Below are 25,684 nucleotides of genomic sequence, written 5' to 3'. Positions count from 1 at the left end.
CAAAATTCAAGTGAGTATCTTATCTGTGGTCGTGTACGCCAAAGGAAGTCAAGTGGTGCCAACCCTAATAATTGCTCGGAGCAATGCTGAGCCGAGCGGAGCCGAGTTTGGCCGATCTCAGGAGTTTCGCACCCCTGGTATGGTTTAGGTAACGCACATAAATGTTTCCATTTTGATAATCTGTATTTCTGTTCTGTCGTTGTACTCGTATTTGCACTGACAAATGTGCCACAGGCTAAAGACTTAAAGAGTTAACATCATTTAAAAGCCGTTTCTAATATTACTATGCGAATGTGAACGAGCCACGTCCACTATTCAACTGTAGGTACACATGGATAAAATGATTATAGAATCGCCGTCAGGTAAATTATTATTGTCATTTGTCCCCGATTTCACCTCGCACACTGGCAACATTTTAGCGGCAGCTGCACACAACACAACAAACCGTCAGTTGCATTGCCGCCTCGCCGTGTGTGCGTCGTCCAGTTGTTGTGTGTAATTTTCGAACGTTTTCGCGCCGCTAGCGAACTAAAATAATAAAATAAACGTTTTGAAATATTGTGACTTGGAATTTTGTGAGTTTTCTTTCAGGTGAGTTGAGTTTTTTTCTTTTTAAACAGATGCGCGTACGTAATCGTTTAAGGTTTATTCAAAAGCAATCATTCATAGCTGCATGTTTTATTCAAATGTTTAGCATAGGTAATCTATTTTGTTCTATTTTGTTCAGTGCTTTGTATGGTATAGTTACCGGTATTATACTCTAGAAATTATCAGTGAACTATTTTTACTAAAATTAAGCGGTATAAAACATAATAATTTTTCAAATGAATCGTTAATTAATAAGGATAGGAATTTGATTTTTTACTTTCCTTTTAGGCAATCCTAAAAACAAACAAATACCTATCTACCTACATTAATTAAGTACTAGGTGCTTAGTTATTTACATAATATTGAGTCTTTAAAAACATAACTCCTACCCACATTACTATTAATATGAATCCGTGATCGTAACATTCGTAACACCATTGCCAAACAGGACTATTGGCCATGCACCATTGTTTAAATCTTTCACAATTTTGACACCCACTTCATTGCTCATCAGGATTGGATAAATTTAAAAATATTTATATGGCGTAAACAACACAAATGGTTCTATATAACAAGGGTTTAGCAACTCGCATGTGACATCTAAATATCATTAAATTAAACTAAACTAATTACACAAAAATACAGTATCTTCCCCCTCGCGCTCGAGAGGAGGCCTGTGCCCAGCAGTGGGACGTATATAGGCTGAGATGATGATGATGACAGTATCTTTGTACACCGTAATTACAGATTGATTGGACAGATTGTAGCCATCGAACAGTCAATTTTGAAAACAGGGTTTACTTACTTACAAATAATGTATAATTTAAATGAATCATTAATATCATTATTCACCATTGTTTACACAACAAAACCTATTTTAAAACAGATGACTCTTCAGTGCTCATTTCAAACCCACGTTCTGACCAAGTAAGGCAAGCCAAGGCCGACATGGTCCCTGCACACGGGCCCTTGGTATTGAATCTTGGGGGAGCATTCGACTCGTCGTATCTTGAGGGGATCTTATGTCCCTTCAGTCCCTTGCCTTACTTGTTACTTGTGTTGACTTGGCATATGGTACGGTCGACTAATCTGTGTTTTTATGAGGCAGATATTATAACATACTAAAATGACAATTCGATTGCAGAATCAACTTGCCAACCTGTATGCATTTTTACTTCGAGTAGAATTTGCTGATTGGATCGGTAGGATTGGATAGATATTTGGTATTTATTGAAATCAAATTTTACAGCATTACAGCTACTTAACACCAATGCACTGTAAAATTACGCTACGTCTTACGTAGGCGAACAACGCGCGAACGCGGCGCGGCGCGGCGCGGCGAAATCAATCCTTTGATGCCCATAGAAGTGTCCTACGTAAGCGATCTCGTTGCGAACGCGGTGCGGCGCGATTTGCACGCGAATGTCAGGCGGCGCGGCGCGGCGCGGCGCGGCGGCGGCCGCTTTCGCCGCGCCGCGCCGCGCCGCGTTCGCGCGTTGTTCGCCTACGTAAGACGTAGCGTTAAGTACGTAATAATCGATTAACGCATTCACTGCCAGGGCCCAGTTTTATAAAGTTACAAGTTACAGGTTACAAGAGTACAGGCTACAGGCACCTGTAATGCACTGTGAACGGCTACAGGTGTTTTATAAATACACATAAATAATTACAGTTGTAAAGAACCACGGTCAATCTCGATTACATGTGAAATCTACAGGTGTGAAGGACATCACTATTTTAAAAAAAACGTGTGTCATAGATACTCGGTTCTCTACTAAATTATGTGTTTTTGTTTGCTGTAAAATATTAATTACTGGAAAAATGGCCAGAAATGAAGGAAAAATCGAGTGGTTGAGAGCGGCGTTCCATGCCAAGGATATACTTTTTGGGCCGTTTTCAGATTCAGATTAAGTTAGATTTAATGAAATATGTTTACGCCAAGTGCAAGCACCTTTCACATGTGCCGTGTGCAATAATCGTAGGCCAATTTCCTAGAGGCTCAAGTGTAACTTAAATGGTATGTCACTACATTCATTATGGTAAAACTTCATATCGATGGATTCTATTTCCGGACCAGGACGATTCGGAGCGTTGTAGCGAACGCACGTAGGTTGCATTCCTGCCGGGTTTGAAGCTAGACTTGGCCGCAGCCATTGACCACGCCGCGTGTGTTTTCAGTATAGTTATTTTCTAAGAATAGTAGTTGTCGTGTCACGATTGTCACGCATCAGGCGTCAGTGTACGAACGAATAAGTGTAGATTAACGTAAAATATACGTGCATGTGAAACATTGAGTTTCTTTTCATCGCCACACCTACCCGAACCACCCAGGCCGGAGCGGCCAGGGTCCTCAGCGGCATCACAGCAGGCTTAGGAAGGCCTAGCTCCTACCGGACCACGCGAGGCGTCACACCGGAGCGGTGGAGGCGCTCCTCACCAGCAACGAGCACCAAAGGAAAGAGAAGTATCGGAACGCGACCACGGGAGTCCGGGCTAACCGCCTTGTGACGTAGACATTTTTGGTGTTCCCATCAGAGGGGAGGAATTACAGCACGATATTATTGAAAGCCATCGTCATCAACGCGAGCACCGCAGCGGTACATCGCATTGGTAGCGTAATCATCGCTTCAAGTACTCATCGTGTCAGCATTATTCATTTTTGCCGTTAAATTCAGTGGAAACGGAGCCCGGTGCGGTTGGGCATAGTGCGAAAAAATCAAATCAAATCGTAATAAAAGGGAAGGCGTCGGCCGCCATTTTCTTGCGTAGGCAACGGACGGGGACCGTACAGTGCGGAGTGCGGCCATCTTTAGCATAAGGACATTTCCGGTTCGCGGCAAACGTCAGTTTGGGACATTTAGGTTAGAATTATCTGTCAACGTCAAGTGTCGCCAATAGATTAATTAGGTTATCGTCAATATAAAATCCAACTTTAAGGTAAAGCCAAAGCCACCTAACTTGTAAACTGTTAGTCGAATAGTGTCACAAATTAGTGTCTTTCATTAATCGTAAAGTAAATTCACGTCATGTCGTTAAAGTCAATCAAGGTGCAGCTGCGCACCAAGTACCAAATGTTGACCGACTATGCTGGCACGGTCACATCACGACCTGACAGCATGGCCGCGTCGGTGGCGAAGCGGCACTTTGATCTTATTTATACTGAGTACGTCAAGGCCCACGAGTCACTGCTGGCCTACGAAGGTGAGCTCGAGGAGGAGGAACGACTTCAATACCAGGAGTGCTTCAGCGAGGTTAACCGGCTGCTGATCCAGCTAGACGAGGCGTCGGCTGGAGAGGCTGGCCAGTCACACACACCCCGTGGACAGGCAGGTAAAGTCAAATTGCCCTCTGTGCAGCTGCCCACCTTCAGTGGCAACCTGCCAGAGTGGCTCTCCTTCTATGATCTCTTTATGTCGTTAGTCAATAGTAGGGACATCTCCGACGCGGAGAAACATTACTATCTTCGGTCGTCGTTGCAAGGGGAGGCGCTGTCCATTATACAGCACCTTCCGATGGACGGACCCAACTACGCGGTAGCTTTACAGTTATTGCGGGCTCGGTATCAGAATAACAGGCTGCTGTTGGATACATTCATTAGCCGAATCATGAACCTGCCTTCAGTGGCGCACTGGAGTGCAGGGTCACGCTCAGCTTTCTATGACCCGCTCCGGGAGTCAGTCCAGGCGCTTGAGAAGCTCAAGCAGCCAATCACGGAGTGGTCATACTTATTGGTTTTTATAATTTTGCAGAAACTACCGAACAGAATCAAGACCTTATACGAGGAGAGGTACGGTGGCAATCCGGAGGTGTTGCCCACTCTCACGCAGCTACTGGCGCTGTTGGAGGAGCAGTGCCGGGTTCAGCAAGCGGTCTCGCCAGCAGCGGTGGAGCAACCAACTGCGCAGCGTGGTTCCGCACCTGCACGAGGAAGAGCGGGGCCGTCGGGTCAAGCTACCAGGAAACCGGGACCGCCAGCGAGGGTCTTCGCCATCGAACAAGAGACCAATCAGGTGAATTCACCCCCTGTTCTTTGCTCATACTGCTCGAGTGACCAGCACAGCTTGTACAAATGCCCGAAGTTCCTTAACCTGGCGATTTCGGAGCGGAAGACCTGGGCTAGGAAGTCAGGCGCATGCTTCAGATGCCTGCGCAGTCACTATGCACGCGAGTGCATGCAGCGCAACTGGTGCGCACAGTGTGAGTCGTCCGCACACAACTCACTGCTGTGCGATGGTGGTGCAGCGGGGAGAGCCCCACCCATGGCAGTTGAAGCAGCTGTCCATCGGGTAAGGGTCATGCCGCTTGCCACGCCAAGCACGTCGAGAGCAGTCACGCTGCCGGAGCGGTGGCCGTCTCCCCAGCGACGGACTACATCTCCGCCGAGGGCTGCGAAGCCGCAGTCTCCCAAGCCGTCAGTACCAGACCAACCCCAAAGGAGGGAGACAGGGTCACCTCATAGTGCGCTTCAGCCGGCTCAGCTGATTCCCACCGGTCATATACCGAGGGCTAAGGTAGGCGCGCGTGTTCAAGCGGCGCAGCAGTCATTCCACTCATTGCGCTTCGGGACTCGGAGCAGTCCTGAGCCTGAACAATGAGATCAGGCCACTGTTGGTGCACCGGAGGAAAGACTACGAATGGCGCCAATTCGTGTCTCTCCTACAGCTGTGATCATGGTCAGATCAGGCAATGGGTCTTATGTTAAAGCTAGGGCTTTGCTTGACTCGGGAGCGGGGTGCTCCGTAGTGAAGAAATCATTTGTAGAAAGATTCAAAGTACACCAACAGTTTACTGGGAATAATATTTTTGGAGTAGGTGACATAAAGGTAAATGTGCCAGGCACGATTGCTAAGCTTGTATTCAAACCACGCGGGAAAACAGTGCCTATCATCAGTGTAGTAGCTACAGTCATGTACAGGGTTACGGGAAACATACCTTATTATGATACTGAGATCAGGACTCATTTGGATTCATCAAAACTTGAATTAGCTGACCCTGCCTTGGATAAATCGCAGGATGTGGACATCATTCTAGGAACGGATGTGCTCAATTATATATACACTGGTTCAAAGATACTCACTAACATTCCAGGTGTTGAGGCGTACGGCACCTGCTTCGGTCACGTGCTGATGGGGGCAACTTGGAATTACCCATCATCATTAACAACACCGACCGCCGGGACATCAGTAGAGGACTACGGCATCCATGCTACTCGGCTCGAGGACGTCCTAGAAAGGTTTTGGAGAGTGGAGCAGCCCCCCGAGGAGCGGCCGCAACACCCAGAACACCTCGAATGTGAAAGGTTGTATACCTCCACTACTCAACGTTTAGATAATGGCCAATTCATGGTGCGGTTGCCGCTGCGGGCAGACCGACCCAAGCTGGGCGAGTCTAGGGCTCTAGCCATGCGTAGACTGATTTCGTTGGAGGCCAGGCTGGCCAAAAATCCAGTATTTGCTGAAAAATATAAGGAATTCATGAGGGACTATGAGGCACTTGGTCATATGTCCAAATCAGACTTTAATTTCGAGAGCGAACACTATGTAATACCCCACCACGGAATTTTCAAAAAGGGATCCGAAAAGATCCGCGTCGTATATAACGCTGCAGCTAACTCAAGCACCGGAGTATCGCTCAATCAATGCCTTCACTCAGGCAAACCGCTTCAAAATGATATCACTCAAATATTGTTAAATTTCAGACGTCATCAAGTTGTCTTCACGACCGACATCAGAATGATGTTCCGGCAAACGTGGATACACCCCAGCGATAGGCGCTATCAGCTGATTCTGTGGCGCGAGGATCCGTCGCAGGATGTACAGGTATATGAGTTAAATACCAATACATACGGACTACGCTCCAGTCCTTTCATCGCGATAAGGACCTTACTTCGATTAGCTGATGACTGGGAAGCCCAGCATCCAGACTCACCGGCTGCTCATATCATGCGCAGAGATGTATATGTTGACGACATCCTCACTGGGGCTGATTCACTCACCGAGGCCCAAGAACTCAAATCAGAACTCATAGAACTCATGCGGAGCGCTGGATATGAGTTACGCAAATGGTCGTCTAACCGCAGAGAATTATTACAGGATCTTCCGCAGGAGCATTGTGAGATGCCTCGTCAGTTTGACACTGACGACAAGAGTTTCATAAAGGTATTAGGGATACAGTGGAACCCCATGTCAGATTCCATGTCGTATCAACTCAACATACCGTTGGGCCAACCAACGACGAAACGTAGCATATTGAGTACCATAGCTAGACTGTATGACCCGTGTGGCTATTGCGCACCAATCATATTTAGATTCAAACTGTTTTTACAATCACTGTTCACAGATGGATTACAGTGGGATGAGCCACTGTCCCATACTCAAGACCTTCAATGGAATGAACTCATTCAAGATCTACATCACTTGAGTCAGCTACAGATTCCGCGGTGCGTCACTCTGCCCGGTGCGGTGTCACACTCCCTCCACGGCTTTGGAGATGCGTCGGAGCTCGGCTACGGAGCCTGCGTGTACCTCCGGACTGAGGACGCGTCAGGGAATGTACTAGTACGGTTAGTGATAGCTAAGACTCGCGTAGCGTCAAGGAGAGTCAAACAAACCATTCCGAAGAGCGAGTTAAATGCAGCTCACCTGGTTTATAAGTTATTAAACCACGTCGCAGCGGCATACGAGGAATCAGTTCAGATTGACAGCATAAATGCTTGGTCAGATTCCAGAATTGTGCTATGTTGGTTGAACACAAAGCCTCATGTGCTACAGACTTTTGAAGGTAACCGTGTTCAAGATATTCAACAGTCAACCCGACCTATGACATGGAGGTATGTCAGATCGGAGTCGAACCCTGCCGATGTCGCATCGCGGGGGGCTACGGCGAAGGACCTCATCGGGTTTCATCTTTGGTGGAACCCAGAATGGTTAATGACGAATGAGTCACAGTGGCCGACGATGCCGGTCACCATGTCACCAGATTTACCCGGATTCAAACAGTTACATCACATTACGCCGGCCGAGAAGTCATGGGAGGAGTTTCTGTTATCACGAGTCAGTTCGTTCAACAAGCTTATCAATGTGACGTCATACGTATTGCGATTTTGTAAGAACGTTCGTTTGCCGAAAGCGCAACGGAACGTTCGCCCTACGCTAACGATCGACGAAAATCGTGAGGCAATGAACCACTGGATTAAGTACGTTCAACTGGATGCTTACAGAGATGAAATCGTGTTATTGAAAGGAGGCAAGATTGTTTGCAAGTCACTTCAAAAACTCAGCGTTTTCGTAGATGAGAATCACTTCATTCGCGTCGGAGGGCGACTGCGGCATTCATGCTTACGTTACGATGCTAAGCACCCATACCTTCTACCTAAAGACCATAAATGGACTCAAATGTTGATGCAGCATTATCACCGTACCTATTGTCACGCTTCAACGAGCGCACTCATCAATATACTCCGGCAACGTTACTGGATCCCGTCGGCGCGACGTGTGGTATCCCGCGTAATCAATAGCTGTATGTCGTGTTTCAGATTCAACGCTTCAACGCAGGCCCCGTTTATGGCAGATTTGCCAGCGGACCGAGTCACGGCGGCTCGTGCCTTTTCAGGAGTAGCAACCGATTTTGCCGGTCCCTACTGGGTCAAAAGTAGTCACCTCAGAAATGCTAAATCACTCAAAGCTTATCTGTGTGTTTTCGTATGTTTAGGAACGAAAGCCGTACATCTTGAACTCGTCTCGTCGCTGAGCACCGAGGCCTTCATTGCGGCGTTCACACGGTTTGTCAGTCGACGAGGGCTGCCCGCCTTAGTCAGGAGCGATCAAGGTACAAATTTCAAAGGTGCTAGCTCATACCTCAAGGAGGTTAGTCAGTTCTTACTTGACAACGAAATTGTCCTCCAGGAGGAATTTCGTCGCCAAGGTGTCCGCTGGGAGTTCAATCCTCCTGGTGCCCCTCACATGTCAGGCTTGGTAGAAGCCGCAGTCAAGAGTAGTAAGAACCTACTCAAGCGTGAGTTAGGGGACCGCATACTGACCTTCGAGGGTCTTTCAACCGTATTTACCAAAGTAGAATCGGTGCTTAACTCACGGCCTCTGGTTCCTTTATCCGAGGACCCATGTGACTTGGAAGTACTCACTCCGGGCCACTTTCTTATAGGGCAACCATTGCTATCGGTACCTGAGTACCCGTGGAAAGACACTAATGTAGCATGTTTATCACATTTCCAGTCTTTACAAAAGATTTCACAAAACTTTTGGGCTAAATGGCATATTACTTACCTTAATAATTTGCAAACCAGACTCAAATGGTACAATCATGTTCCTAACATGGCTTTAAATGATTTAGTATTAATCAAGGATGAAACTGCACCCCCTCTCCACTGGCGTAGAGGTAGAGTGATTCAATTATTTAAAGGTGCAGATGATATTGTACGATCAGTTAAATTAAAAACTCAGGGCGGCGACTTAATCCGGCCCGTTGTCAAATTGTGTAAATTACCAGTAGAGTGTACTTAACTGTATTAATTTATAAGTTATGTTTTGGTATTGTCACATGTTAACAACTTATGGTACCTACTGTTTAAATTGAATTTATTTATATCAAGATGACTCACTGATTTCTAATTGCAACTGTACTAGGTACTGTTTCTTTATAAGTATTTAGTTGGTTACTTGTTCTTTCATGTCACCACTTTGCTGTGGTCAATGTTTGATAGTGCTGTAAGTTAGACTAGCTAATCCATTGTGCTTCAAGGTATCAGCTCAACTCTGGCCTCCCCCCCGCAGGAATGTTTACGCCAAGTGCAAGCACCTTTCACATGTGCCGTGTGCAATAATCGTAGGCCAATTTCCTAGAGGCTCAAGTGTAACTTAAATGGTATGTCACTACATTCATTATGGTAAAACTTCATATCGATGGATTCTATTTCCGGACCAGGACGATTCGGAGCGTTGTAGCGAACGCACGTAGGTTGCATTCCTGCCGGGTTTGAAGCTAGACTTGGCCGCAGCCATTGACCACGCCGCGTGTGTTTTCAGTATAGTTATTTTCTAAGAATAGTAGTTGTCGTGTCACGATTGTCACGCATCAGGCGTCAGTGTACGAACGAATAAGTGTAGATTAACGTAAAATATACGTGCATGTGAAACATTGAGTTTCTTTTCATCGCCACACCTACCCGAACCACCCAGGCCGGAGCGGCCAGGGTCCTCAGCGGCATCACAGCAGGCTTAGGAAGGCCTAGCTCCTACCGGACCACGCGAGGCGTCACACCGGAGCGGTGGAGGCGCTCCTCACCAGCAACGAGCACCAAAGGAAAGAGAAGTATCGGAACGCGACCACGGGAGTCCGGGCTAACCGCCTTGTGACGTAGACAAAATATTTACGTAATAAGTAAATAACATGTAAATAAGTAGGTACTCTTTCACATTCTTACATCAAAATGTATCGTTTCGGTAGCGGCTCAAAGATAAATACGGTGTGTATCGAAAATTATGAATAGTAGTACACTTTACCATAATGTGAATGCACTATACTTATATAAAGAGACGAATGCTAATAAATCAACGACAAATATCGGCAATAATCTCTTTCCATTTCCTAGTATAGTAGATAAAATAAAACGAATCGTCAATAAAATCAATATCAAACATATTGTCACTTTATTTCCTATTTACTATATATTTCAGATACATTAACAAAAACTGATAAGGTCAGTGCATGGAAAAGTATGCATGCCCTGGCACAATCGTTGGCGTTGGTGCTTAACAATAAAGAGTAAAGTTTAAAATCTCTCAGAAAACGAGTCTACAAGTAACTGCTGTTGTGCTGTTACAGGACTCAAGACGTATGTAAGTTTTTGTTACAAGTGTACCAATCTACACTTGTAATTTACAATTTTTTTATAAAACGCCTGTTCGATTATGAGTTTAAAACTATAAAACTCCCGTATTTTCGTCTATGGTTGAGCTACAGGCACTTGTACCTGTAACCTGTAAAATTGTAACACAGTACTTTTATAAAACGCAAATTGTAAAAAACGGAGCAAGTGTTGCCAGTAAACGCCTGTAAACTTGTAACTTGTAACTTTATAAAACTGGGCCCAGGGGGCGTGGCCTAGGAAGAAACTTGTATGGCGGTGAACGCACATGTGCGGGGGCAGTGAATGTGTTATTAAGCTGCCTATTGCATGTTTGATTCGCAAAAACGTAAAAAATCTTTAAAAGTTTATGACTTTGCTCGGCATAGATGGATAGTTGATTATTTGCGTCAACGACGTTGTGTGTGTCGAGCAGCAGCCATAGAGTTGACGCCGACGCTCGGGAGACGCTAGTGTGATGTTTGACCTCATTCATACCCAAGTCAAAGATCCATTCGTGCGTATTTTTCTCAAATCCGGGATTGTGCGAATCACGCACATCTAATCTGAAATGCGTGACTCAAAACAGGGATGATACTTATACTCTGTATTTTTAGGTGTTTAAATAAAGGTAAACAAATAATTGGTACATTTTCGGGTAGTTATAACATTTATTAGTTAACCAACCAAATACCCGCCTGGATCAGGGCTATAACCGCGAAAATCGAAGTTCGCAAATTGCGGGGATTTTTCTCTGTCACTCTAATGACGCCTTTGTTGGAGTAAAAGAGAAAGATCCCCGCAATTTGCGAATTTCGGTTTTCGCGGTAGCCGCTCTGTCACTGAACAACCTGACTTTAACCTACATTATTTGATCGTGTAATGTTTTCATCTACCCTCAACTGGCTTAAGGAGCCATTTGAGGGTAGACTTTGTTTACTTTTATTTAAATACCTAAAGATACAGACTATATAAACAGCAACACTTACCTGTCAGTGTCCACCGGTGGACCTTATTACAAAAGGCATAAGGTCCACCGATGGACAGTTAATAGTGTGGGCGATTGTACGAATCAACATCAACGTAACGTCACGGAACTATCCAAACATATATGATTCATGGTGATTTTGTTTAATCTTGGTACTTACTAAATATTATCATTACCTACGTAGATGTTTTTCTTTCCTAAATACTGAAATGAGAGTTCGATAGCCCCTATTTCTCGACCGATCTGTATTTTTTCATGTAATAAAAACAGCGCTTTCCTATGTCATACCTATTTAGTATACTTACATAAAACCAAATACATAATATCAAATATAGTACAATGCACGGTAATGTTGACAACTTATTTCGGCAACTGCATATATAGTGCTTGACAAAAATCGGAGGAGTTCTATCTTCAAACTCAAAAAAAAAACTAAGTAGGTATCCATAGGCGCTGTAGCGTCTTGCACGAAGTTCTTCTTTTGATTTAGTCTATACAGTCACAGTTTAAAAAAGAGTATTTTTTTTTTCAACTGTAACTTTAAAACACAATGGCAGGAAATAAGGAAGTGCAGTCAATTTAGACCCTTATTTACGCTCTATCAACCATTTTGACACGGAAAAACCAGCATAAACTTCGCGTAGCTGCTACAAATGTATACAGGCTTAGAGGCCAAGTTACATATAATATGGACTTTACAGACACCACCGATAACTGCATGCAATTTTCGATACATTGCCATTTACTGAGGAGCAACGAAGTCAATCGATCCATCAAATGTCGCAATGTATGTAGAGCCTAATAAAGATGAACTAGTAGTCAAGGCAAAATGTTTTGACTATGGGCACGCGACCACCTGTCATTTTGTTTTTTAAACCCACAAAAAAGAGGCACGTGTTGACCCTTCTGGATACCATGTGTTGGAGTTAACCCGAGCGTGGTTCGAGCAGCCATATTTATTTACGCAGGTTAACGAACGTAATCGTGAATTAATTTAATTATTATGTACGTTACGTATATTGGTTAGAAAATAGAATCATTTTCAAGGTATGCAAAAGTTATAAATACCTAGTTCGTTTTTTTTAGCATTAGAAATAAGGTAAACAATCTTGATGTGTTTTTTAATTGAAAAATACATTTTAAAAATAAGTTACGGCAAATATGTAACAATTATGAATCTAATACGGTCATTTATATTCTTTTGCTTTCATAAGTAATAGACATTGATTTTTAAAACACGTTTTTCAATTAAAAGACATGTCAAGATCGCTAATCTTCTTTCAAGTTCTTTCTAATGCTAAAAAAACGATCTATATATAGATGTAAAGACGACGATCCAGAAGAATGACACAAACAGAATTTAAAATATACGGACACAGCTAGTATTTAAAGAAAGCTTTTAAAATAAAAATAATATCTTAAAGCATTCAAAAATTAAAAAGGCCTGATAACAATGAACTACATGAACCTAACCCCTAATCACATACGGAACCATATATGGCGGATATGGTATTCAACTCTACTGACAGCTATCAAAGTTCAAATTTAAACAAATACTTTTATTGCATACCTACATACAGTAAGGGGTTAAGTTAATAGACTGATTTACTTAGCAGTAACATCGTCGACTGCCCATGTTCTGATTCTGTCCACTTACTTAAGGCAATGATATTATATCACATTCAAAACACCACTTGGTTTCACACAAAAACTCCACTCTATCATTGAAGACAGAAAACACGAGTTAACTTGACATCAAAAATAACTGGACCAGTCGCGCAATTTAGGTAAGGTTAGGTTAAATTTTAGTTAAAACATTTAATTAAGTCAATAACACTCTCGTGATAACAGCAGACGAGCTGATTAATTGCAAACAGATAAACAATCACTTTGCGGGTCAGGTTATCATATAATTGGCACCAGATTTACATAGACGAACACTATCGTCCACACAGCTAAATGAGAATTGGTATACCTTAATGCGAAGACTTAAGGTTCATACTTAGTCAGTTAAGAGTGTCGCTGTTATTAATTCAGGGATGTTGCGGATGCAGATTTTTTGACATCCGCGGATGCGGATGCGGATATTTAAGGCCGCACATCCGCGGATGCGGATGCGGATGCGGATGTCAAGATTTGGTACTTAAAAAACGCCAAATATTAAATTTTTAGCATTTTTTATTTGAAAAAACGAAACGTTTGGTATTTGAGCAAGAATATAGGTGCGTTTTATTTAATAAACAAACGGCCGACTTTTCGGAATCTAGACGATTTCGTTATATATAATGACGAAATTACCTTGCACTAGATATGAGCGCCGATAGGCATTTAGCCGGCGGCGGCGCGCCGGTCAAAATCGGTCGGCGGCGGCGGCGAATCGGCGGCGTGGCCTTGAAACACCTTTGATTAATGAAAAAATAATTCAAACCAAAATTTTACCGAAAATACATGTTTTTGCTGTAAGAAAGTGATAAAATAAGTGCATTTTTCAATTTCAAGCAAAATGTATTGAATAAAGGGACGATTTTTTTTATATAGTATAAACGATATCGCGCAGCATCAGAGGCAGTCTTAACCTTGGCGAGGTCCTGGCCGGAAGATCTTTGCGTAGCCCTTGTCTTTTGTGCTAACTAAAAAGTAGCGGATTGACTGTATCAGGGCAACGTCTGGTCGACAGTCCAAAGAGCCGGAGTGAGGAAAATTAAGCTCCATCATTAACCAATATCGACCCAACAAACCGAATTATGTCAAAAAGTGAGGCCCAAGGCCGAGATCCACCTAACACCGAAGACCTGATTCCGGCACCTTCCCATGCGAGGCCAGATGCTGAGCTGCAGGTAAGCTTACAGCTTAGAATCAAACACCAAGTGTGAGCTTGGCTGACGGCCGAATGCGCGGAGCGCCGACTACGGCGCGCTTCTGTGCGAGGCCGAAGGCCAAGCTGCAAGAGAGCAGTGCTTGGAATTGAACTATTAGTCCAGTGTAAGTAAGTTCGAAGGCCGATAAAGACCGAGGCCATAGTGTTAAAGACCTGGAGCTAAGATCGGAGAAGAACCAACATTTAGGCTCCAAATAGGGCCGAAAACTTGGAGGTTCAGATAGCGGCCAATGGCCACCTTTGGGCGTGAAAGCACTTAATATCTGAAATGAACCCCCCTTTACAGCTTTTAAACACATTCAACCATGCTTGCAATGGTTAAATTAGCGGTGAATGACGGATGAGCTAGCCAGCTGGCAAAATTAGTCATTTCGTTGCCTTAAACATTAGTAGCGCGGTTACCAAACAAAAAAGTTTGAATTTTCCATCGATATTTTTGAATTATATGGACCTAAAATACCTTTTGAATGTCTATAAGCTATTAAGACTGGCCCGTTAACGATTTAAACTAGATAAAATATATATTATCTGATTCTGAAAGTAGTATTATCTAACAAGGTCACGCCGATGCCACGCCGATAGCCTAGTGTCGGCGGCGGCGGCGCGAAAATTTTGTCGGCGGCGGCGGCGCGCCGGCGCGGCGCTCATATCTACCTTGCACTTACGCCGCCGGCGCCGCCGCTAATACGTTCCTGTTACCGACTTGGTCGACATCCGCATCATGCGGATGCTCCGCATCGATTTTATGCGGATGCGGATGTTGAAAATAATGCGGATGTTCCGCGAATGCGGATGCGGATATTCGCAACATCCCTGTTATTAATAATGACTTCTCTGACCTGAAGAAGACCTTATCTCGTTATAAATAAGGGTTATAAACAGGCAGCTGTGTCGATTTTACGCTGTCAATGTAATAAACCTAGTTTGAGAGCAAAGATGTCACCCTTCGTATTTGCAGCTTACATTTGATATTGATGATGACATTTCCCCACTTTGTCATTGCAAATGCCATGCAGAGTTTGCTTGATCCGACTTCTATTGCTTTGCCACCATACCAGCATTTTAGGGTTCGTACCCAAAGGGTAAAAACGGGACCCTATTAATAAGACTCCGTTGTACCCAGCAGGCTGTATCTCATGAACCGTAGCTAATAGGCGGTTGAAATTTGATGTACGAGTATTTCTGCTGCCGCTGTAACAACAAATACTAAAACCAGAATATAATAATTATTTAAATGGGGCTCCCATACAACAAACGTGTTTTTTTGCCGTTTTTTGCGTATTGGTACGAAACCCTTCGTGCGCGAGTCCCACACGCACTTGGCCGGTTTTTCTATTTACATTTATTCAAATAGGCATATGTAAAGGCGATAGGTAAAGAAAATATTTGTGTTTCAATCGCGCCACGCAGGCCCGCACAGTAGTTATGTTATGCGTCATTCCATCGACAATAATGCATATACGTAATGAAACTAATAAATCTGTCAGATAAATAGGTTGCGGAATTTGTCTCTGGTCAATCATAACAGAACAATAATATTATTGTCTATTCAATCTAGTCCTTATTTGTTATTACATTATAGGTATGGGTAATTGACTTTCATACTGTTCTGAACTGTATCAAACTTTAACAGTGGAAAACTACCTACTAGAAAAAAATTCCCAGTAGGTACCACCAAACCGAGTTAGTGGTAAGTGGTAACTACTGGGAATTTTTTTCCCACTTGTTACCAGTGCTAAAAGGTGGGAAAAAAAATCCCAGTAGTTACCACTGGTAACAACTTGGTGGTAACTAGTGGGAATAACCCATTTTTTTCTAAGGCATTTTGGTAACTCTGTCTGGGCAGATAATTATGTAATGAAAGTTAGCAACAGTACACGGTGTAACATGAGGAAACCGAATAATTTTAACCACGCATTTCTGAGGTCACAAGAAGGAAAAAATGTAATATGAGTTTAGGTCAAAAAAAAATTTTTTTTGTTTTGTTTTTTTAATTTTTTGAATGTATTTGTACATAAAAAATAAATGTTATTGGTAAACTTGTCACTTAAAATTTATTTTTACATTACATTACATTTTTTAGTTATTGTAGTTCATTTAACTAACCATAACTTAAAGTATTTCAACTTTCAATATTCTTGCCGTTAAATGGGGTACCTATGTATAAGAAAAACACTTGTACCTAGCTGGTAGGGAATCCTCATTCTGTTGTCGTGCCCCGAGCTAAATATCAACAGAATAAACTATGTTTTTCTTGCTCTACGTGACCATATACTTATAACGTTTATTATTAAAAAAAATAAGAAATATAGCTCATATATATCTGTTACCATAAGTACTCACTACGAATGTAGGTAGGTACAATATGCAGATACCTTCGTCAGTACTCGTCTATTACATTTACATGCAAAGTTGCAAACCGCTTCGTACGAGAGCAATAATTAACTAAGAATTAGCAATAGATCTGTGTCAGTGCCTAGTTACATCACCAAGATAAATGACCTACAATCCACTAATGTACGTTAAACTAAAAATATTATTGTTATTTTAAGTAATGCCATGGATAAAAAACTTAAATATAATAAGTAACTCTAGAAGCAAACCGCACGATCTGTACAAAAAGTGGCCTTAAAATAAATTGAGGTTTCGAGCATACGCACCTATAGTATGTACATACACGCAACAAATGTATTTTTTGTTTTGGAAGTACATATATTATGGGCCAACTTAAGGTATAAAAGTATACATATATTATATTACATATTATTATGCAAAGTACCTACCTAAAGATTAGTATTAGCCGAAAAGAAACAGGCAGAGATTTATTGATATGACCTCTTTGTAGGTATAAGTTACAAAAGGAATGCATAATGAGAACATTAAGGTATACATAGACTATAGATTCTGTCCAAGCTTGCCCTCCATGGACTTGGCAAGATAAAAAGTGTAGAGGTGCCACCATAAACATTGAATTCCTATGAAAATTTGACATTTATATTTCTACCTGGTGGCATCCCCACACTTGTCAGAGAGTCTGTGCAGAGTTAGCTTAGCCGGAGTCTATTTCATCAAGTTTTACGAAATTCTTTGTTCGTATTATTCCTTTGCATATAACGATATAACTATAGGTATGTTTGAAAGTACTATTGAAACTACAAGCCGAAAGCTTCCTCGTTCCATCTTTGACAGTGACATAATTACCTATTCTTAACCCCTATTGCAAAGAGATAAAGACTACCAATGATCAGTAAATTCATGCTGATTATGCATCCAGAAATACTAGCCACTTGTGCCTCTTACGTCATTCAACTCATACAAGTATAATCGATCTTTCGAAACACCGTTACGCTCCGTATAGACGTTTAAAGTATGTAAATTTTCGTCTTATTTCAATGGGATAGAGTGCAAAATAACATCGTTCATAGCGAAAACTGGGATAACTTTCAGACAGTTCGGTCGGTAGGTAAGCCCCACGCAGAGTCGTTACAAAAGTTCGCGCAAACTTAACGAAAATCTTCCAGTAAGCTATTTCGAACGCTTATATTCTTTGATTTTCCTGTGTATGCTAGGAAGCCAAGTTCTGATTTAATAATGTAATGTGTAAATAACGTCATGTGTTAATAACAGCTAGATATTAGTGATTTTTTTAAAGCTGATGCCCTAATTTGTAGCTCGCTTCACATGTTTTGATAAAATCGATCCCATTTTATAGGCAAGCAATATTTACGCACGAAATCCGCTTCAAAAAACTGCACACGCAACTCACTAGTACAAGAAACTAATTGATCTTAACCACAAACCACAGAACTGAATCAAACATCAATGTACGTAAACCCACTCATGTCACGGACACGGACTGTTTCAAACTGACTAGTGTAAGTGCGTTCTTTATTACATATAATTATAATGGATGTAGAGCTCAGCTTTACTGGTTAATGAGACGTGGCTTGCTGAATACATCTGTCTTCTGAGTCATTTTTCATTCACCTTACCGCGTCATTCGGTAGAAACTCAAATTAATTTAAATACACATGAACACCACACATATATATTACAATACAATTCAATTGAACACACATAAGGTTAGAAGGGGTACCTAAGAGAAACACTGGGATAAAAAAAACCGGGCAAGTGCGAGTCGGACTCGCGCACGAAGGGTTCCGTACCATAATGCAAAAAAAAAAACAAAAAAAAGCAAAAAGAAAACGGTCACCCATCCAAGTACTGACCCCTCCCGACGTTGCTTAACTTTGGTCAAAAATCACGTTTGTTGTATGGGAGCCCCATTTAAATCTTTATTTTATTCTGTTTTTAGTATTTGTTGTTATAGCGGCAACAGAAATACATCATCTGTGAAAATTTCAACTGTCTAGCTATCACGGTTCGTGAGATACAGCCTGGTGACAGACGGACGGATGGACGGACGGACGGACGGACCTAAAAACTTGTAGGGAGACAAAGAAATCCTTATACTGAGGGCCTACCGCGAAGCATGTTCGACGTGTTGCCTTCCTGTTACACTTACGTATAACCATTTTTATACCAATTTACAAGTGGAACAGAGAGGCAACCACGTCGAACGTGGTTCAGTGGTTCGCGGCGGGAACTCTATTTCTCTTGCCCGAGCAAAATGAACTAGTATCCACGTAACGTTACTTACATTACCTACAGTACTGATCTGAATACACATACAGTATTAGAATACTAAATTTGTCCCATGTGACTCATGTCCCATGGCAATACAACCACCGCAATATTTTTATTGATTGTAAAAAGTAGTATAGTATATTAGGTACAGTCTGAGCACAAATTGTGTGTAGAATTTGAATAAGTTCTCCGTATTATATTATGAGATCAAAGGTTGTCGATTGATATCCAGTTACCAAAAATGGCGGTCCACAACGCCATTTACTTCAGCTGTCAAACTCGTGCCACTATTCTACAATCAACAACTCTTTGGCAATACCTAATCTATCTAATCTAATACCTAATTAAACGAGCAATTCGTTTCGGCTCTAATGATTTCGATAAAATTTGGTAGGTAGGTATATGGGGGTTTTCAGGGACGAAAAATCGATCTAGCTAAGTCTTATCAGGTCTTTATCTCTGGGAAAACGCGAATTTTAAGTATTTAAGTATATGTTTTCCGCGCAAATCTAGTCTTCTGGATATTATCTTATTAATCGTATAATACGAGTACAAGATTGTTTAAGTGTAGGCAGGAACGGATTAATTTAGTCTAGATTGCGTCATTACAGTTTTTGTGAACTACAGGGACGTCGGATTTGTCACACATGTATGTTTTTTTATAAATAACCTGTTGTTTTTTGTAAACGAGCTCTTAGTTTAACCGGCTCCGAGAATGTTAGTGTTAATTCGCGTATGATTTTGATTAGTCCTATTCTCATATCATTAGATCATTAACAATTTTAATACTTTGGAAGTCAAATTGTAAAATATTAAATAATAACTCCACGGCCGTTTCGGCCACGGCGACTGCTATCAACTCCGTTGCTGTCTCTGGTGTGCTCGCAAGTGGCTGACGTAGCCGATCTTGTTACTAAAAGATCGCGAACATTGCGGGCATGTGAGCTTCTGGCGCTTCGTTTTCTATGGAAAGCACCACAGGATCACCGATCAGCAGTCATAGAAAATGACCTGTCGGACGCTTCGGTAATAGGCCCCTCCAGACGTCTGCAATTATATTACCTAGCTGAGAAAGTTACCTAAATAAACCTCAGAAAACTAATAAGGAAAAAACCCACCATTCAACGTACGAAAACATACTACCGTAATAAATGTTCTGTGACTCAAACTGTACAAATCACGTTTGTGGAAAATACAACTATTCTTCAAGGATAAACCAAAAGGTAAACAAAATGTAGCAATATTTGCACACTCATTTTGCTTAAGTAGTGATTAGACAGGTTAGTTGAAAAGGAATGGATTACTTTAGGGTTCAATCAGAAAAGATGACTTTATATTTAAATTTAGTTGTCGCCGTTGGAGTTTATGGAGAGACTTATGGCGCGAAACCCAAAAACGACCACGACTCCTTAACTCCTAACCTTCCTTTTCGTACAAACCTCAATGACAGTAGGAAAGGTCCCATGACTTCCTCCTAACATCACAAGGCGCAAGCCAAACCATACACAAACTTGTGGGCTTTCATACAAAAATCCGCAAACAACAACGACTACTAAACTTCAATTTCGTACAAATACAAACCTCATTGACAGTAGGAAAGGTCCCATGGATTCCTCCCAACATCACAGGGCGCCAGCCAAGCCGCAAATGTACAACCATGTGGGCTTCATACCAAAATCCACAAACAACAACTACTAAACAGACTAAACTTCAATTTCGTACAAATACAAACCTCAATGACAGTAGGAAAGGTCCCATGACTTCCTCCTAACATCCAGGGCGCAAGCCAAACCGCAAATGCACAACCATGTGGGCTTCATACCAAAATCCACAAACAACAACTACTAAACTTCAATTTCGTACAAATACAAACCTCAATGACAGTAGGAAAGGTCCCATGGATTCCTCCCAACATCACAGGGCGCCAGCCGAGCCGCAAACGCACAAACAAACGTGGGTTTCAATCGTAAAAACGATTGAATCGTAAAAGACGAGTGATCTCAGGCGAGTGATAGTTTATTTTTGAGATCGATCGCTGCAGTACAGATAATGTAAACAGTCTAGTGTGTCAGGGTCGGAGACGGAACTAAAAGGCTGCCTCCTTTGAGGCGGAGGGGAATAGAAACCAACGGAATTCCGGAGAGGAATCAACGAATAATGTTGTAAATTGTAACGTTGGTTATGCACCCGTTAGCCAACGGAGAGGAGAAGAGATGTGATTTACAATCAATACTCTGGTTAATTCCTCTCCTAATTAGCTCCGCCTCCGTGGAAAGGCAACCTAAGGAGAACGCTGCACTGATTTAGAGGAAAATTGGTATGTATATCGTTTAAGTCCCAAGGAAGAATCTACGGATAGTTTAATCACGAAATCATTATCAAACGTAGACAAAGACGGAGGTAGAAGGTAAGGTTAGGATGACGTATTAAGTCAACATACTGCACATGATATTCTTACAGTCATTAATCGATAGGAAGTGTTTACATGCCGTTTTTAGCGCTTTTAGCTGAGTACATACTGAGGACCAAGGATAACCGGCATGACACAAATCCATAAACAAATTATTTTATTAGGTACTTACTAGAGTTGTGTCTGAATCCGCGTGGGTTTCGGTTTGTCATTTCGCTTGCCATTTTCCTATGGATTCAGAACATAAAGTTATTACTCTATGTCCATATTTAGGGGCCTTCAGGACCTTCCTCAAGATACGCTCTATTGATAGGTTGAATACCGCATGGAAATCTGTTAAGTAGTTTTTGAGTTTATAGCGAACATACATACACACAAACAGACAGACGCGGCGGGTACTTTGTTTTATAAGGTGTAGGTGATAGTGATGCCGTTTTGTATAAAACGTCGCAAAAGAAGAAAATTTTTTAAGTCACCGTTTTTAGGGTACGTTTAGATACAATGTTCATGCTAGTATGTTACGTCTCCTGACAATACTTATCGTTCCTGCTTGTAGCCGTAAATAAGAGCACACACCGAGTTTACGGATTGTAAATCACTCCCCGTAAATTCCAGTAAATATGTTTGCTTAGCAAACTGGAACTCCGTCTACGCAAATGGGGGAATGGGGCATGCGTGCTGTTGTGGTCGAGCTTTGTGGACTTGATCAACAAGAAATATCAGCATAACTAGAAAAAAATTATGTAATATACATATATGTCGGGAATCGTGGGCGTATCATAGTATCGGATGCACATAAGGACCCCTATTCGACAAGCGACGTTTGACGTATCGTGTTGATCTCCCGTTGATGTGAGAAAAATCATAAGTTCTCGAATACGTACAATGTCAAAATTTGACATTAACAATCCACAGTTAGGGTGACAAGCAAACCAAACTGAACCACCCTTAGTTTAGAGTTGAGTTTTGGTTGTACTAAATTATATTATCCACCGTTGATGGAATCAACACTCAGTTTGCAATAAAATCAACTGTTGATTTGACGTGGATGCGAAATCTGACAGTTGTACATGTCGAATTTGGCCCCAGAACCTTCAATCGTGGATGACGAGGGCTTTCAATGAAATACGAGTAGGATATTCAACTCGCAGTCTTTACTGGACAAGACTGATTACAAATCATAGTACACGTTATACACATCTTAAGCAAACCAGTGGATTAGATCCAGGGCGGCTACCGCGAAAACCGAAATTCGCAAATTGCGGGGATCTTTCTTTGTTACTCCAATGAAGGCGTAATAAGAGTGACAGAGAAAAATCCCCGCAATTGACGGTTTTCGGTATTGGCGGTAGCCCTACAGGAACCGCCACAGACGTCATCTTCTCCCGTTAGTTCCCTTTTGAAGATTGATTGACAGCATAACTTCAATTGTTCTGGATTTCATTTGTTTTGATAGCGCACTCTACAAGTATGACGCTTTGGCGAAACTGCGCGCAACGCCACTCAGGTATACTGTAACACACTAGTTTGCTCTATTTGTCAAAGGTTGCGTGATAAAACACCCCTTAAAGGCGATAGATGGCACAATTCTGCCGTTCTCCGAGATATAGATCTTACTGAGCTATTGGACCAACCCAGAAATAGCGAATAAAAAAAATTTAATCTCCCATAAAATATCAACACCTGACCAGTATTATTTTCTGCACGTTTATTTCCAAATCTTCTTACAGTTTCGCTTTCCATCACATTCTAAATAGACGCCAAAGAGTGACGTAAATATTAAATGAAACAGTCGTCAGCAGGACAGTTAGTAATAATCCCTAATCTGAAGCCCCCTCCACACTCGTGCGCGAATCGCGGCGCGAAGCCGCGAACGCAAGTGTGGCGTCGATTTTCGCAGACAGCGAAATCGACTCCACACTCGCGTTCGCGTATTCGCCCGCGATTCACGCACATAGTCTGGAGGGGGCTTGTGAACTTTCTAAGTGGAAACTTACATGAGAATTTTCTCATTAAAATTTTCAGAAATTCTCGGAAATTTTTACAATGTTCTTGCACATTGTTACCAACAAGTGCGATAAATAGTGAAGGGCGATCGCAAAGCAGAGTTCTCTGTATCCCGCCATGTGGCCAATCATCCACCCCCACACCGTGCAGATAACAATACCCCGCTTAATGGTTATCGGACCGCGAACACGGTAACTCAATAATGGTTCCCAAATCCACTATTAAAGTTTCCCTTATTTATTGTAATTTCCTTAAGCTCTGTTTTTATATCCTAGGGGCTAGCTAAGATGGCCATTGTTCATAGAAAAAGTCAATCGAAAATAAAGCCCCATTTAGACGATTCAAGAAGTTGCGTGCCGTTTTCGTAACATTGGGGTATTTGGTCTATCTAGTGAATTTATTGTACTCTGTTATAGTTCGTTTTTTTAGCAAGAACTTCAAAGAAGGTAAGCGATCTTGACTTGTCTTTTAATTGAAAAACGCTTTTTAAAAATCAATAACTATTATATACTTATGAAAGTAGAAGAATATAAATGATCGTATTAGATTCATAATTGTTACATATTTGCCGTAACTTATTTTTAAAATGTGTTTTTCAATTAAAAGACGCATCAAGATTGTTTACCTTATTTCTAATGCTAAAAAAAACGAACTAAGATAGGAATGTATAGAATATTGCATGCAAGTTCTTGAAGAGTCTAAATGGGGCTTTAAATAATTACTGGAAATAATCACGTGCCTTTTCGAAGCATCTGTCAATTCTGTCATCTATCTATATATATTATACAGGGCGTCCCACAGCTATGCCACATGGAGGGAAAGTACCCTGAATATTGTAGATGGAACATTTTACTGAAAGAAGACATTATTTTAATTTTAAAAACAATTTAAACTGCATTCATGATTTTTAAATAATTACATGGTTGAACCGGGAATCGAACCCCCTACACGAGAAAAAAAAAACACCCTGTAGCTTTTTCATCCCGATCGAAAGGCTTCATCATAAGGATTATTTTTTGCTAAATAACATAGTGTCAGAAACTAAAGCAAGACCATGAATTTTAACATTTGATGTGAAATTTAGCGAAATAATCAAAAGAGAGCGGCTTTGTATTCAACAGAATGACACTCATTTTGAGCATTTGATAAATTAAATTGGTTAATTTGAATTAAAAATGTTAAAATTCATGGGTTTCTTTTTATTACCGACACTATGTTATTTAGCAAAAAATAATCCTTATGATGAAGCCTTTCGATCGGTATGAAAAAGCTACAGGGTGTTTTTTTTTTCGTGTAGCGGGTTCGATTCCCGGTTCAACCATGTAATTATTTAAAAATCTATGAATGCAGTTTAAATTGTTTTTTAAATTAAAATAATGTCTTCTTTCAGCAAAATGTTCTATCTACAATATTCAGGGTACTTACCCTCCATGTGGCATAGCTGTGGGACGCCCTGTATATATATATACAGGGTGATTCCGGGGTCGTGGAGCAAGCGATCAAGGCATGATACACAAGCCCATACTGAAGAACTTTTACTATGGGACCAACTCCGAAATCGCGAAAAAAAAAATTGGTAGTTTCATACATTTCGGCCGATCACATGTTGTCGTGTTCTATGGGAAGGCCAGTTTTTTTTCGCGATTTCGGATTTGGTCCCATAGTAAAGCCAGCGATCAAGGCATAATACAGTGATCGGCCGAAATGTATGAAACTACCAATTTTTTTTTCGCGATTTCGGAGTTGGTCCCATAGTAAAAGTTGTTCAGTATGGGCTTGTGTATCATGCCTTGATCGCTTGCTCCACGACCCCGGAATCACCCTGTATATATAAATGCAAGTGTCCTGACTGACTGACTGACTGATTCATCAACGCAGAGCCGAAACTTTGCGCTTTGCTTCTACTTTCCTTATGCGCACTGCCAAGGAATGGAATTCCTTGCCGGCGTCTATATTTCCGTGCTCTTATAACCCGGCAACCTTCAAATCAAGAGTGAACAGGCACCTTCTGGGCGAGCTCGCTCCATCGTAGGCCACGTCTACGCCTCGGCTAGTCTGTGGCCATGAGTAAACCCATGCATAATAAAAAAAAAAAACTACAAAAGCCAGAAAGTTGAAATTTGCACACCAGATTGCATTTATAAAGTGTACAAGAGATAAGAAGCGATTTTGAAAAATTCAACCCCTAAGGGGGTTGAAGGTTAGTATGGGGTTAAAGTTTTCTTTTAAGCTAGGAATTTGAAACTTCGTAAAAAGATATATTATTAAAATACAAGAAAACTAATTTCAGTGTTTTTGAAAATT

At 41.6% G+C, this 25,684-nt stretch overlaps 2 protein-coding genes across 3 annotated transcripts in view; both read left to right on the top strand.

Moving 5' to 3' along the window:
• The first annotated feature begins 475 nt into the window (after positions 1 to 475).
• LOC134668759 (protein trapped in endoderm-1) overlaps positions 476 to 25,684 on the top strand; it is a 63,947-nt gene continuing 38,738 nt past the window's right edge. For both annotated transcript variants that reach the window (XM_063526212.1, XM_063526214.1), the window contains exon 1: positions 476 to 591. The gene's annotated coding sequence lies outside the window, so the exon portion shown is untranslated. The remainder of the gene's footprint in view (positions 592 to 25,684) is intronic.
• On the top strand, positions 5,198 to 7,030 carry LOC134668717 (uncharacterized). Its single transcript, XM_063526159.1, has 2 exons — positions 5,198 to 6,407; positions 6,928 to 7,030. Exons 1-2 carry the CDS (start codon positions 5,223 to 5,225, stop codon positions 7,006 to 7,008), a joined length of 1,266 nt encoding a protein of 421 aa, XP_063382229.1. The 5' UTR covers positions 5,198 to 5,222; the 3' UTR covers positions 7,009 to 7,030.

This window comes from Cydia fagiglandana, chromosome 11, assembly GCF_963556715.1.
Source record: "Cydia fagiglandana chromosome 11, ilCydFagi1.1, whole genome shotgun sequence".
Lineage (NCBI taxonomy): Eukaryota > Metazoa > Arthropoda > Insecta > Lepidoptera > Tortricidae > Cydia > Cydia fagiglandana.
This window is presented reverse-complemented; position numbering and strand designations above follow the sequence as displayed.